At 28.5% G+C, this 15,874-nt stretch overlaps 1 protein-coding gene across 4 annotated transcripts in view; it reads left to right on the top strand.

Annotated features, from left to right (window-relative positions):
- Nucleotides 1-331: 331 nt before the first annotated feature.
- The window catches only part of LOC123291420 (facilitated glucose transporter protein 1-like), a 55,051-nt gene continuing 39,508 nt past the window's right edge, over nt 332-15,874 (top strand). Inside the window, exons 1-3 of one of the 4 annotated variants that reach the window (XM_044871706.1) lie at nt 332-465; nt 733-914; nt 9,232-9,327. In XM_044871706.1, coding sequence (XP_044727641.1) covers nt 741-914; nt 9,232-9,327 — 270 coding nt within the window. In that variant the 5' untranslated portion in view covers nt 332-465; nt 733-740. Of the gene's footprint in view, nt 466-643; nt 915-8,110; nt 8,212-9,109; nt 9,141-9,231; nt 9,328-15,874 lie in introns of those variants that run through there. The other 3 variants (XM_044871708.1, XM_044871705.1, XM_044871707.1) reach the window with 3 other exon arrangements.

Genomic DNA, 15,874 nt, shown 5'->3' with positions numbered 1-15,874 from the left:
TGAACATATAGCCTAAGTGTGTCCTTCGTGGACAGCCAATATAACCAAGCCTAACCTAACCTTTCGGTACATCCTAAATAATTTCATTCTGTAGAGGTCCTTGGACTCCATAACGTAAGTTTTTCATTATCCTTTTGCAAAAACAAGGACGATAAACCAAAATTATTTCATTACTAATAACAGATAATATTCGCGTTATTTACCTACTGTCAATAAAACATCCATACAAATTAATAACATTATCCCAATTCATCCAAACCGAATAAATATAAATTATTGTAATATGTAGAGATCTAAAAATAAAAAAAAATTCTACGTCATCTAAATGAAAATATTATATATGCGAACGAATAATGGTGTAGGTACATGCGATTATACGAATAGAAAAGACGTCAAGCGTCGCTTTGTAACTATTAAGACGCCTTTGAGAGGTCATTTCGAGACTATCTAGTGTATAAATTTAATGTAGGTTAAATATATGTTTTATTTTTAATTTAATTTTTTTGTCAATTTTCATATTTTTTTTCAAATATTTAGTTTAGTCGTAATTAGAATGTTGTTTAGAACAGTTTTCTAATTTAATAAATTTTTCATAAGTGTTTGTGTAAAAAAAAGAAAAACTTTAATTTAGTTTTGTTCTTTCATAATATTTTTTCTTTTTTTTAAAATAATTTTTATAAAAAATGCGTCGTTTGGAAAATGATGACGATGATGGGGTTGGATATATTGCAGCAAGTCACATGCTGCGACCATCCTCTGTTGATGATCAACAACAGTCAATTGCATTGCTCCAGGTTCCACGTAATTCTCGTGTACGACATGAATCAATTTCATCGAGTGTTAGTGACATTGATGTGCCAATATATTCTACAGATAATTTAACTACACGTCCACCATACCAGCAACGAGAAGCGGTAAGTTAAATTTTGTTTTAACATTTTATTAACATGTAGTACAGGATACGAATTAAGGTCGATCTTCACCTATCTGTTTATCGAATAAAAGTTATACTTTTCGAAAAGAAGTGTCAGAAAATTTTGAAATCTTGCAACCGTCATTCATGACCGGTTTCTTGGGAGCTTGTGAATTTAATTTACAACGCTTCCGCATACTTATATTTTTACACCACGTATATATGAAATATATCAAGTTATACTAAGCTTAGTCCCGTAAATTTTGTTCTATGTGTTCATAAAATCACCTAATTAATCCATTTCCGGCTGTCCGCCCGTCTGTCCGCCTGTCATCACGGTAATTCAAAAAAAAAAAAAAAAGTTATCAAGCTGAAATTTTTATAGCGTGCTCAGGACATAAAAAACGAGCTTGAGTTCGTTCTTCTGGAAAGGTGGTAGATCAAAAAATTTCGATTGAATACACCTTGAATAAGAAGCCTATAAAGTTTCAGCAATGCTCACAGTTTCAAATTCTTATAAACGTTATTACAAAATCGAAAATGGGTACATTGGACATGTCCCGCTGGCAGTTAGAATGAAGTTATTTTTTGTATTCAGTATGAATAATACAAAAGTGTGCACATTCTAATCCGAAAACTCCACTGATCGACACACCACGGAATCTTGGGATAAATGGGATAGTTTCATAAAAATTTTGAATATAGATATTATACTTTTCTGAGTTATTTAACGAATTTTTTTTAAATTTTATTAACTGTATGTACGCAGTAAAACAAAAAATAAATAAAAAAATATTTTTTCTGGACGCTATCCATCATATAATTTGTAAACAAGTATAAACTAGTAATATTTGAATGAAATATTTCATAAAATATACTTATTATAGACTAGTTTCAAGCTAAATATAGGTAATAAGAAACCGAAACAATACACCAAGTTTTTGGAAGCGGTTAATAATATATAAAATCAGTTCAATTAATAAAACATTAAATTTAAAAACTTCTAACTCTATTTTCTACTGAGATTTATAAGTTTTACACGAATGCGGACATTACGGATCACTCTATATATATCTATACAATCAATACAAAAGAATGGCCATTGAAATTTTTTGGCAAATTTATTAAAAGTTGAAAACAAAAATATATTAATGATGATACAACAAAAATACATTCCAAAGGGCAAAGCTATTTTAAAATATGTCTTCGATTGATAAGATGTTTATTATTTTGACCGTAACAAAAATATACGGTCTGTTGCAAAATTATGTTTCAGAATTCACAGAAAATAATATGCGAAGATTAAAACAGGAATAATACAAAACAAAGACTAGAAAAATACTTTAATTTTCGTGAATAAAAGTTTATTATATTTAAAAGGTCAATAGCTTTTAAAAAAAGAAAAAGTATCATATAGAAAACCGTACGGTTGCAGGTTGCAGGTGCATAGTTTTGAATCAAGGCATGCAATTTTTTTCCTCTTCTATCAGAGTCCACAATCTTAGTACACGAATTACTCTTCAAATTTTGAAAGTGGTCGGAAAATTTTTTAACAATTTTCCTTAATAAATTATTTTTAATTGATTATTTGTCATGCGTCGGGAAGAGCTTACTATAAAATAATAGGTTAAAACGCTATGGAACTTTGTTAAGGGATGTCTGAAGAATATTTATGAACTTTGGCGCAAAGCACCTACCTACAAAATTTAGAATTTTTGCAAAATTAAACATATTTGTGAATTTTTTAATCAGTTATAAGCAAAAAAGTACTCTTGTTATTTATTTCTCTAGAACGCAGAGTTTTCCAACATTCTTGAAAATTTAAAAATGCAATATTCGATTTTAAGAAAAATGTGTAATTTTTTTCAATCTCTTAGGGAATTCACTTACCTAATGCAGCTCCTGCAATACGAATTTATTCCCTATTATAAATGGTATTGGATTCGAATCTCACCCTTAAAATGAGCCTTGTTTAAGAACAATAGGACCAAGGATAACAAAATTACATTCCCTCAAGTGTGTCCAACGGCACACAAAGTGTCGCGTTTTTATCCAATAAACATCTTACTTTTTTTTCTTTTACAAATTGTATTGAATTCGAATCTTACCGTTAAAATGAGCCTTATTTGAGAACAAAAGGACCGAGGATAACACAATTACTTTCCCTCAAGCGTTTCCAACGAAACACAAAGCGTCGCGTTTTTATTTTGATTTAGTTTATTTAAATAAAACTAAATGATTAAAATATTTGGTAAAGAAGTTGGAGATTATAAAAGTTCAAGTTTTTTTTGTTTCCATTGTAAATCTCGTAAAATGTTGTGCAGTAATATAATGCGCAGCAACATTTATTTGTGTGCCGTGTGACGTAACACACACACCCATTTATTTAGCCAATATCTGTTACATTTGTCTTATATGTCCACGTGTATTCAACATATACCTACTTACGCCATACACAATAATGTCAATAATATAGTTTTGTTTATATTAAGGTCAATATAACATAGTTCTTATAGTTATATAGTTATTCGAGCTTTTATAAAATAATAATTTGGAAGGTCATTAATTTGACATTGGGGATATCCAGTCATTTAATTCGAATATTAATGAAGAATATTACGCATTATTTATTTCTAAAAAACAATACTCCCGAAATTAGCCCAAAAATTGGATCGGACTTCTGATCCTGACGTAACTAAAATAAATTGTTGGGATTCCTTCAAAACATTTCCAGCCTTCTCTGATGTAGTTTTAACCTGGTTCAATGCCGTTATACTAGGCTAAATTCAACTGGATATAGTTTTTAAGGACTCTAGAATTGTTTTTGTAGTAGCCAGTTAGTTTTCATTTTCGTAACTGTTGTTATCGGTCATCTTAACTTCTTTTTTAATAGACTTATTCACTGTACATACCGCTTTTTAACCCTTTTGGTTAATTGGTAGCGGCTTTGCAGATGTGCAAAGCTTATAAATAAAAAAAAGTCGAAACATTGAAAAAAAGTGGTTACACGCCTAGAGAAGAAGCGGGAAAAAAACATATTTAATACAGTTGTTCCCGCTTCTTTTGAGCATCTCCAGTGATACACTTTTCGTTAAAATGAAATTCGTTATGTAGGGTTATTGGTTAGTGGTGGTTGATTTTAGCAATTTTTGGAGTATATTCTCAGAGGTGAAACCACTTTCTTCGATGTTTGGATTTTTTTCGATTTATAGCTTTGTGTATCTGCAAAGCCCCTACAAATTGATCAAAAGGGTTGAAAATCGGTAGGTAAATTGAGTTAGTATAAAAGAGGTGTCTTTTGAAGATATCAATTTCTATTTCTCTCTTTTCAAGTCTAAACATTGTGAATTTTCGCGACCTTGAGACCTTCTCTCTAAATTAAGTTAAGGAGTTCAAAATATGTATGTAGATTGAATTAGTGCTAAGGAAGTATTTATTTTGGGTATCGACTTCCAAACCTTTTAAGATTTACGAAGATCCAAAAAAGGGAGTAGGAGCGGAAAAAAGTGAGCCTCTTTCTGCTTAAAGTAGCCTATTTTGATCTTTATTTTTATGACTATAAAAAGAAACAAGATGTGTTTAGAAAAAAAATGTTGCTTGGATTTTCTAAGTTGTAGTACTTAAATATATTTAATTATTAAAAAATTACAATTCTATTATCATTGTTTGACTTTAGGTCCTATGAACCAGAAATTAAATCAATAGTTACGAATGTGTGTTGGCGGCGTATAGAATGTAGGTACTTAGTTACATTACGTGTATTTTTAGCCGAAGTATACAAGCAACAAGTTATCTGTTACCAAAACTTTTTGAACGCCATATGAAAAATCTATACGTAAATCACTGTTTATTCAAATACATCAAAAATAAATTATTGTTTACCAAAATTTATTTCAGACTCACGTGGTAAATTTGGCACTAAAATTGTGTAGTCAAATGACAAGCGTTTTTGTGTTAAAAATAGAATTTCAATTGCATCACATTTGTTTTTTTATGCGATAAAAATTTTCACTTTTAAATTTATTAAAAAATATTAAGAATTATTTTGTTGTTTTGGCTAGCTTAAAACTAGCTGACCCGCCGAACTTCATAAAGCCTTGCAGTCGATTCTTTTTTTTTTATATGATACTAACGCCACTCAAATGTTTTGCTTTCCCGGAACCCTTCTACTTTATGGTATGCTATTAAATTTCGAATTGACTTTTAATTATTATTATGAAACTTCTGTATGGGAATGTAGAAAAGTGTTTATAGACTTTTCCAGACAATTTTTCAAATTTTTCTCTCCTTAAGAACCATCCTCGTACTTCAAGGAATATTATAAAAAAGGAATTAGAGAAATCGGTTCAGCTCCTCTCGAGATTTGGGCTTAGCAACACATTCAGCGATTCATTTTTATATTATAGATTACTGCTTCTAAGAAATGATCATAAATCTTTTAATTTCATTTCTTTTTTTATAATTTTTATCAATTTATAATTATAACATTTTTTTGTATGCATTCTAGAAATTTCTAGTTTTTAAAAATTTTGTTGTTTTATTGTAAATATTTTCTTTCAGACATAGCAATAAAAAAGTGTTATTGTTTTCTAATGCGTATTTCAATTTTTATGTGTGTTCATGAAATAACATAAGTTATCAGGTCAAGAATACTTTTGATTACACTTGTGGGTAATCAAATTGAATATAACTAAATAAAAAAATAACTGAAAATTTTTGGTATAGTTGTAAAACGGTATGGATTTAGTATACCTGCTAAAGGACTTTTGACTGAGTGTAATTAAATAAACAGTTTTTAAAATAACTATTTACAAGCTGATTAAAACGATTATAACTACTGGACTACTGACACAATAATATATGTAACTATCGTTATTTGTTAGCTTTAGAACTGCACAAATTGTCAGAATTTTGTGCCTTTAAACTCAAAAAATTTCAAAAATGAGATAAAATTTGCCAATACTTACACTGAGAGTAACAAGCTCTGTAAATATTACAATTAAAGTCTTCTTAATTATTTTTAGTGGTATTTTTAGAACAATTTGTATAGAACCGCACATTAAAAAATAGTCTGGTTAGCCGCCCGTTTCGCTGAAATATTGCTTATTTATAAGAAAACGCCACAACACAATAATTATCGATGCTCTTGACATACTATTTCCTCCTTACAGCAAACTTCTAGACACCAAAGAGACCTTTAGCCTGATTTTAGTTGGAGCCCTTTAGCCCGACTTTAGAGCTCGTTTCGATTGCAATATGGTATAGACACCTAACATGCGTATTCCAAAAATTTGATACATTGGGTTCAAAATTCGCCACGTTTGTAATACAGTATTTACTTACACTCGAATTTTTAGAATGTCAATTGCCAATAAGGCACCACGGCCACACCTATTTTAAATGTTTGCGTATATGCTTTTTAAAATAGAAAAATTCATTAGAATTTTAGATTAAACAGCTGCGGCCCCCCTGAACCCATATTCTCTCTGAATCTATACATATTCCAAACTTTGGTGAATTTATGTAATTTTTTAGACCAATGCTACCTCATTTGCTCCCCTCTAGACCAAAAACTTTTTTCCAGCTTTGGGTCAAAAGCTGGATACTCTGAAGATTGTGGCTAATCTTTGCCTGTTTATCTGTTAATCTCTCAAAATGGTTCACAAACAGCCAGGCATATAACTTCTTTTATAGTTGGAAACATCTTAGCCAAATTTTCTTTTTATATTCTCTGTGTAATGAATATTCTAAAAATAAATATACTTAAATATGTTTCGGTTTTTTTTGCCCGTGAGAGTAGATAGTATGATAATGAAATAAAATATCGAAATACAGTTCAAGCAATTGAACTAATTAATTTGATTATATATTTTGAAATTTTGATTACTATTTCAGAGACAGAATATTTCATTTCCGTAAATTAGTATATAAATTTATAAATTGAGTAATAGGAAATGAAACAAGCATATATAACATTAACTTCAAGGCACAAGGCTTTTATCCCACAAAAATTGATTTCACGTTTTACTCACATATGTTCGATTTTATACTTCGCATATAATATTTTTGTTTTTGAGATAAAAAGTATTGTTATTATAATTTCATCATAGTCTTATTATAAAAATGTTCACTTTTAAGTAAGCAATAAAATATTCTTTAGTATTGGGTAATCGGTTTAATAAATTTAAAATTATGTGAAGGAAACTAGAATTCTTCTTGGTCGCTATGTAAAGCTCAGAAATTTTTTGTGGATATCACTATATGTGTATCGATTTTAACGCCTTACAGTATCGATGTCAACGCCATACTGTGTACTGTATTGAGGGAATAGAAACATTAGTAATAGTTATGGCGGATGAGTCAATGCAGTATGGACTCACACTAGGAAACGGTACTCATTTTACGTCCGGTGGATTGATTTATTCAATACTGTAATATTACTTATGTGAACATAGATACTAGAGTATCTGTCTCTATACCAATACAAAAGCAAAAATTTCTCTCGTTGGAGCTTGTAATTTCTTTAGCAAATTGCTGGTGAATTCCAAAATTACACAAGCTGCAACAAGCCAAAATCTTATTGTAAAAAGTTTTAAAGAATGATTAAAACTTTAGCTTTGAACTCCGAGGATCAATAAATTTCAGTTTTCAGAGCTAAGGATCGCATTAAATAACCTTTTTTTCTAGTTTATTATTATTGAAATCATTTTTAAAAAGGCAAAAAAAATAACCAGGTTCTTAGTTACGTTCTCCAAGAATAATCGTTTTTAAGAATCATTAGCTACTATTTCTTAGGCGGCAAAAGCTTCTTCAGAATTTCAGAAATTTCAGAATCATCAACTCAAAAAAGAAGAATTCGGTGCAAGTAAAAATCTATACGAACAAATATCAGTAATTTGATAGGGTAAAAATAAAACGCGAATTCTCAAATTTATATCTTCAAAAGAACTTAAATTCATTCATAATTTCTAGATATTTCTACCCTTTTAAAACAAACTTAATATTATTATTATTATACAAAACACACCATGTAAAATCATGCGCCAAGCGGTCTGTATAGTAGGGGGTAGTTTTTCTACAACGTTAAAGTATATGACGTCAGTCAGTATATACATTGTATGGGTTTGTTGAGTTAAAATACCGGTAACCAATACCAGTTAATAAGTGACATCATTGAATATTATTGGGATTCATTTGTGTGTCAAGCAAAACATAAGTTTTATTGAAAAAAAAAATAGTACAATATTAATTGTTTACTTACATATTTCTATTCACTTTGAGTAAAATTATTTGTATTGGTAAGCTGAGCTTTGACAAACATGTGTAAATGTATTGATTTTGTTTATATTTACATTTAATATTTGTTTACCATATGGTTCATTGAGCTTTTTTTTTATAAAGCTTTTTTCATTTATTAAAAATATAGATTTTAATTTGGCTTAATTTGCATTCATAATTTCAAGTATCATTTAAAATATAATATTTGCCTTTTATTATAATTTTTTCTATAAAATGTTATTTGTTAAATACTTTTCCATCCGAAAAAAATGAAACTTAGCATGTAAAGCATTAGCATTTAAGGAAGGATATGTAGAAACACGACGTAAAATAATTTAAGAATTAATTCATTTCACGGAATTCAGTTAGAAAAATTATATTTTGTGTATGAAAATAATTCGACATAAATTTTTTGCCTTTTCCATACGGCTTTAAAAAACTTTTCCATACGGCTACCCAATTGGTTTGTTTTTGTTAGAAAGCTTGTCCTATAGTGATTTAAGTGAAAACATTGGTTTTGTTTATTTAAAAATTTCTTCTCAAAAGCTTTTTATGTAGACGTAGACCGCTTCTGTATTAATAAGCTGGCCACGAAATTTTTAGTTTGATATAAATTCTACTCATGTAACCATATGGCTGAAGTATGATTCTACAGGCCGAATAGACTACCGGAGTCTCCAGGTCACGCATGAAAAATCCCATTATAAATGGGATAATAAAACTTTGAACCAAGCAAACAAGAGGCGAGCTGAGTATTACCACATACAAATGCATCCAAGTCAATATTGCATGTTGGAGTTCTTAGAAACCGCTACATTATTGTGTCTTTTAGGCATTCCACTTATTATCGAATTTCAAAACCATAGAACTTTGTTTGTTTGAATAATTCAATTTTAAAATGCATATTATTTTTCTAAGCTGCTAATTAAGGAGAACAATGGCTGAAAAGGTAAAAAACAATGAGCTTTAAAAAAAAATTTGCAATAATTTTGCACTTTTGACCCTTATTGTGTTTTTTTTTTTCACTTCATGCTACACAGGAAAAATCACCAGAAGATGAATATGCAGCACAAATACCGACAGTTAGTTCGACAAGTAAAATTACTGACACTGATGCAAAAGTTGTAAGGGAATTGGTAAGTTTTACAATTTTAATAATAATTCTAAAAACAAGTAATTTATTTGTCTTATTTTTGATTATTCCACACGCACAAAGGTCGATGAAACCATTTCATTACAAATAATATTATTTTTTTTATTTGCGTGTAATCGAGCTACCAATTAAACGAATTGAATCAGATAAATGCCATGATTTAAATATATTATAAGCCTCTATATAACGATACGTACTGTTTTCACAACTGGAGTTTTCACCGGACTTTTACGTTTTATAGCCCTTTGAATCAGGTGTGTAAATAAAAAAAATATATCACCTTTAGGCCCAACCACAAGTGAAGCTTAAATTGAAAATTTTTCTTAACTATTCATAAGATATCGATAAGGCCTCATTTCCGCCTCAGAATAACGAAAAAAAAGCCATACAATTTGATTCTTTATATATTCTGAAAGGAGACTGTGTGCCTAATGAAGGAATATATTTTTAGAAAAAAACTGCAATTATTATTACTTGTAGGACGCCAAACTATAGTTCAACTGCAATTTTTGCTCAAAATATTACATTTTCAGTAAAATTAAAAGTTTTTAAGTATTTTTAATAAGTCAAATTTTTCAAAAATTACGAAACTAGGTCTTTTACTATTATAGATAGTCAGGGGTGGATTATACTTTTTCATGACTTAAGCTAACTCTCTGAGAAAGTCGAAAAAAATGTCGTTTTAAGTCACTCAGCACAGATGAATGAATAATTAAGATTCTGAATCTGTAATAAAAAATGGAGATTTCAATTAAGATTTTAAAGTTGAATCCTGCCCCAGTTGGGAGGTTTAGCGGGGAACTCGGTTTTTATTTAGTTAGATTTCTCGAGTTCTGTTCCCATAATTTTGAATACCTTGATATCTGGAATACCTTGTATACATAGGTAAGTGTGAATGTTTTGGAATCGGAAGTGTGTATATTTTTTTAAAAACAGCTTTCTGTGGATATCCGTCTTGCAAGATAAGAAAATTCAAATTGTGTGTTTTCGACGATTAACCATATAAATTATTATGTGACGTCACATTTGATAAAATCATCTCAGGTTTGTACTCCACAGACGAACAACTGAAAAGTCACATATGAAACGTTAATCGGGTAATTAAATATTTATAGTGAACCATTTTTTATTAAATTTCCAAACAAATTTACTCGATTAAGGAAACAAAATATTTTTATCAAGATACATAAACATACAATGACCCTGTAATTATAGTTTCACAATATTTATAACAATATAAAAAATACTATTTGTTATAGAAAAATTACGTGAAAATATTTACAATATTTATCCATTTTGTAGTAATGTCTTTGTTTCTAGCCGTTTTATTATGAGGAAAGGTTTTATCATAAATTGATAAACAAAATATTTTTAACATGACAAATTTAGTCAGGCCTAGTGTTAAAAAACGTGTTTTTAAAATGTACTGTTATTTTGTTTTGGCTATTTTAATATTGCCTTTTTTATTGTTATTGCATGTAGGAAGAATATAAAGGCATATTCACAACAGTCTTAGGACCTCGACCTTCATTGGTGATAAAATGTTCTCTTACCAATTCTCATTACGAAAAATTTGGTACGCATATTAGAAGATTTCCATAGTTTATTTGGAGAACCGAGTACAGTCAAACCTGGGTAAGCGAGAAAACTCTGTAAGTGAGAGTAATAGCCAGGACCCGTCATTTTAAGCTACCAAAACCTTTTAGCGAGAAACAGAAACCTCTGTAAGAGAGAATCGTTTTTCCCTCATGGACCTCCGTAAGTGAGATTGCTACTGATCTATATCTCTATAAGCGACAGTCGTGCTGTATTTATTTATATTATTTAGGAGGAACTATAGCTACAATTTACTACATTCGTACTTGCTGTGACTTGTTATTGCTGCGTACCTCTATAAGAGAGAAACGCTACTCATGTACCTGCATTAGCGAGAAACTCGGGTTAGTGAGAAACCTCTATAAGCGAGAATGACATTGTGCTCCCTTGAACTCTCGCTTATCCAGGTTTGACTGTATATAGTTATAGTTTTCAAGTAAGTTCAAAATGCATGTCCAGTTTTGTACTTTTGTTTAAACTTCTTTAGTGATGTTCAGTATCCATATTCGCAGACGGGCAAGTATTATTCGTATCAGTAACCGTATCCACAGATCTAAATTTTTGTTGATCCGTCATATTTCAACTCGAAGTTAAACTTCGAAATATTTTTTTTAACAGAACAAAAACTTATTCTTATATTTAATCAATATACGAATGTGTACGTACCTTAAACATGTGCTAATTAAATTTGTAACTCTCACTTTTTTGAATATTAGATAACCTTCCAAAGAATATCAAAACAATTTATAGATCAGGGTCAGAATTATTTAACTCTTCAAAATAAATTGTTTTTTGGTTGATCACGAGATTCCTTATACAGGTATCCACCTATAGGAATATCTATTGAAATATATATACGCATTGGCGTAACTGGAGTGAGAAAGCGTGGAAATTTCCAACCCTCTCGAATTGAAAGTTTGAAAAAAAAAACTTTAATATTTATAAAAAGAACGTTATTGAATATTTATAAAAGAAAGTTGCTTCCTTCATCCTGGTCTATGAGATGCCAATAAAATAAAATAAATTTTTTTTAAATTTCCTTAAAAAATGTATCTTTATAAATTATAGCTTATGTGTTATTCTGATGTATGAACTATATTATTGTACAGTTTCATTCAAATCTATTCTCGTGTTTTTGTGTGAAAGCATAAAAAACAAAAAAACATCCTTACTTTCACATTTATAATATATAGGGATTAAGAAGTTATTATTATAAGACGGGTATATTACTATTTTTTTCATAGAAGTGGGTCTTTTCCAAGTTTACTACAAACAAAATGAATGGATGAAATCGACCGGCTACTTTTGATAGTGATTTTCTGTTTGATATTTTCGTTTTCATAAAAAAAAAAAACAAAAATCAACATGTACATAAAAAATGTGTCTGGTGCATTTTAATTACAAATATTAACTAATATAAATGAATACGTGCTTGTTTTGAGATTAATGTCATTTCAAGGTAAGCAAGGCGCTATATATATTATTAGGTTGATGTCTGCCTTGAAACACACCTCAATTTTCTGCTGAATTATAGCTTTAAACTTGATGAACTTTCTAGAATTTTCATAATTTTCTTTTCATTCAATCATTTCATTTCATTTAAACTCATCAGATGATAATGGATAACTATTAAAACAATTTTAAATCAGAAAGTTATTCCTTATAAAAAACTAATATGTTTTAAAACAAAGTATTAGCCCATAAAGAAGTAAATTTAACACTTTAAAAATGAGGTTCAACTGTACCTCGAGTTTCGAATATATGAATTTGTTTATACCAGCTATTTATTTTAGCCGTTTTAAAGATGTTTAAAGGGTCTCTTTCATATATAAAACGGTAGGGATTTGAAAAAATTTAAAAATGCGACAATGTTACTTAAAAATCGAAAAATTTGATTTTCATAAATTCAACACTCGAGCCTGCACAGTTAAAAGCTCATTTTTTCAATAAACAAAGTTCAAATTTTTAACAAACCTACATTTATCAACTCTTTAATTGGCAGACAATAAGATTTATAAGAATAATAGAAATTTTTTTATAAGAGTAATAAAAATTTCGGGTCATTATGGGCTTTCGGTCTAATATGGTGAAAATTTGAAAACGATAGGTAATTTTGGTTGTCGGAACTTAAAAGCTGGAATGTTTGTTTTGGTTTTCAGAACTGTGATCAAGATTAAATATATACAATCCTCATGATTTAGATCAGTTTTACTTGAATAAGGTCAATATCCTATGAAATATTTTACAAAAAAATTTAATAAATGCGTTGAACTGCATTAAATAGCGCACATAATTGTCTTTAATTTAAAAACAATAAAATGGCCATAAATTGAGTTAAATTAAAAACATTTAAGTTATTAAATTTAATTTCTAATAACTAACAAAAACATTTTATTTTATGAAGTATATTACAAATAATTAAGCTTTATATAGAGTGCTACCTTGATACGGAAACGGAATGCATACAAATATTTGATAAATAACACTTATATGGCCTATATCTCTCTCTCAAATGATCAACTTTATTGAGTCAATATCGATCAATATATTGATCGTATGATATCAATATTTTGATCGTATGATATCAATATATTGATCGTATGATGAGTATATTGACACAATAATATTGATGGAAAAATATTAAAGAAAATTAACTCGTCGGTCGTCGCGTTATGAGCATTCGGTAACTCAAATAAAAATCTATGGTAAAATGTATTTTTCTCATTTTAATTAACCCCACCTTAAAAAAAAAAACATTGTTCTTCTGTGTATTTTCAACAATAATTTTTGGTTTTTGTGAGACTGGGATGCTTTTAAAGCTTAATTGACTGAACTATAACATGCGTTTAGGATAGGTAAGTAAAATTAATGCATTTACTAATGCATTTTAATACATATAGAGAATAATTTAATGGAATTTGTTGAGCGTATGTTCTCTCATGTGTTTTTACATTCATTATTGCACAATGACATTTGACTTGAATCAATTTAAAATAATAGCAATTTAAATAATGGAACTGCTCTCTATGAAAATTGATTTATATTTAATAAACACATTTATAGTGCTTGTGTGTAATAGCTAACTTATGACAATATTTCATTACGGTAAACAACAGGGCAGGATTATGTTGCTCTTAGTAATTTACTTTATTTTTATTTATAGACAATTTTATTACAGATAAGATGTACAAATTACATAAGCAGCAAAATTAAATGTTAATATTATTTCTCTAATCTGTTTTTGAAACGAAGTATCAAAAATTATTATCTAAAAATATTAATAATCCTTATATTTTATAAAAATTAATTTTGTGTTTGGTATCTACATATTAGAAACTTGTATCCAACCGATTTATTCTTAGTGGACAAAAGCCTATTACATTGATGTTTCCACTTCAAATTCCTCCAAAAAGCATACATGCCCCTTGAAAGTTTTCTTTCTGTTTAAAAACTGTACTTAAATCTTGTTTTCTGGCCTCTCGGTATTTGATTACCATTACCATAAATAAATTTTAATAAACCAATAAAACATTAAATAACTTGTAATTCTTACTTACGTAACAAGTAAATTAATTATTTTTTAATATTTATTTATACAATCAATAAATATATAACAACTAATTGTTATAATAATAAAACTTTATTATTATACATATAATTCTTATTATATACATTGCGATATAAATAATTATTGTAAAATTGATTTAAATACGAGTATACAGAGTGGTCCAAGTTTAAAAACAAAATTTAATCAAATTTGATGAAGTCTTACTGTTATAACTTGAGCCACCCTGTATATGGATATAAACAAAAATTTTTTATAATAATTATGGATTCTTTTACCGTAGTGTCTGCATTCGGATTATACAAAGTGTCTCGATTTGAGTTTAGTTTCCTAATTTTTAGAAGTTGCAATTGAGAATTGCTGATTCATAGAATTTATTATCTAAATCTAAATAATTATGTATTGTTTTAATTATTTTGTAAATACATAGTTATCATTTCAAATACAAAATTTACATGTTACGCTTAACTTATCTGTCAACAAATATGTCATTTCCAGTATTTAAACGGAACGATCAGATAAACTTTTGCTTTATTATTATTGTTATTTAAAAAAAAATATTTATATGACCTTTCTGTTAACTTAATTTTTTTTAATAAAAATTTCGTGAGCATTTTAAATTATTAAAAAAAATTGAAATTCACATTATTGACGTCAATTATTTCATGTTTCATATTCAAACAATTTACCTACGTCAAAATTACATCGAGTTTTTTAAACTTTTTTTGCAAAACTATAAAAATTAAACTGTTGTAACCATCAGGGGAAAAAAAGTTGGTGGAGGTTCTTTATACTGGATGGGAAAAATCCGATTCATTTTCCACGAATCTGGAACGGTATAGCTAAGCCACTGGCATTAAACCTCTGGTATTTAGTTCAATATAATTATAAAAATTTTTTCAATCATTTTTGTGTTTCATATTTTGACAAAAGTTGTACAGTTTATTTAAATGGGGAATTATTTTATGATAAAAGGCATTAAATTTTAGTCTACAATAAAAAATAACGACTTAAAAACTTAAATTTAATGTAAGCGGTTGCTTAATTTATGTATTGCATAATGAAATGTATTTGGGAGACTATAATTGACATCCTTCAATTAAAATAGACTAATATTAAACTCGTAGCAATTTCAGAACCTTTAGGAACCATATAGACACTTTAAGTTAAGTTTCTCATTTACTTTTTCTAATCAGGCAAAGCGATCGTTCCAGTGCCAGAATTGCATTTTATCTTGAATCAGGTTCTTTTATTTTTATCTTTCCATTTTAAATATTTATTCAAATCGAAGCTAATATAATTAAATTTAATAACTCCAAATATTCCATGATTATAGCGTGCTACTAATTTGAAAAAAATTATTTAACTT

This window comes from Chrysoperla carnea, chromosome 2, assembly GCF_905475395.1.
Source record: "Chrysoperla carnea chromosome 2, inChrCarn1.1, whole genome shotgun sequence".
Taxonomy (NCBI): domain Eukaryota; kingdom Metazoa; phylum Arthropoda; class Insecta; order Neuroptera; family Chrysopidae; genus Chrysoperla; species Chrysoperla carnea.
This window is presented reverse-complemented; position numbering and strand designations above follow the sequence as displayed.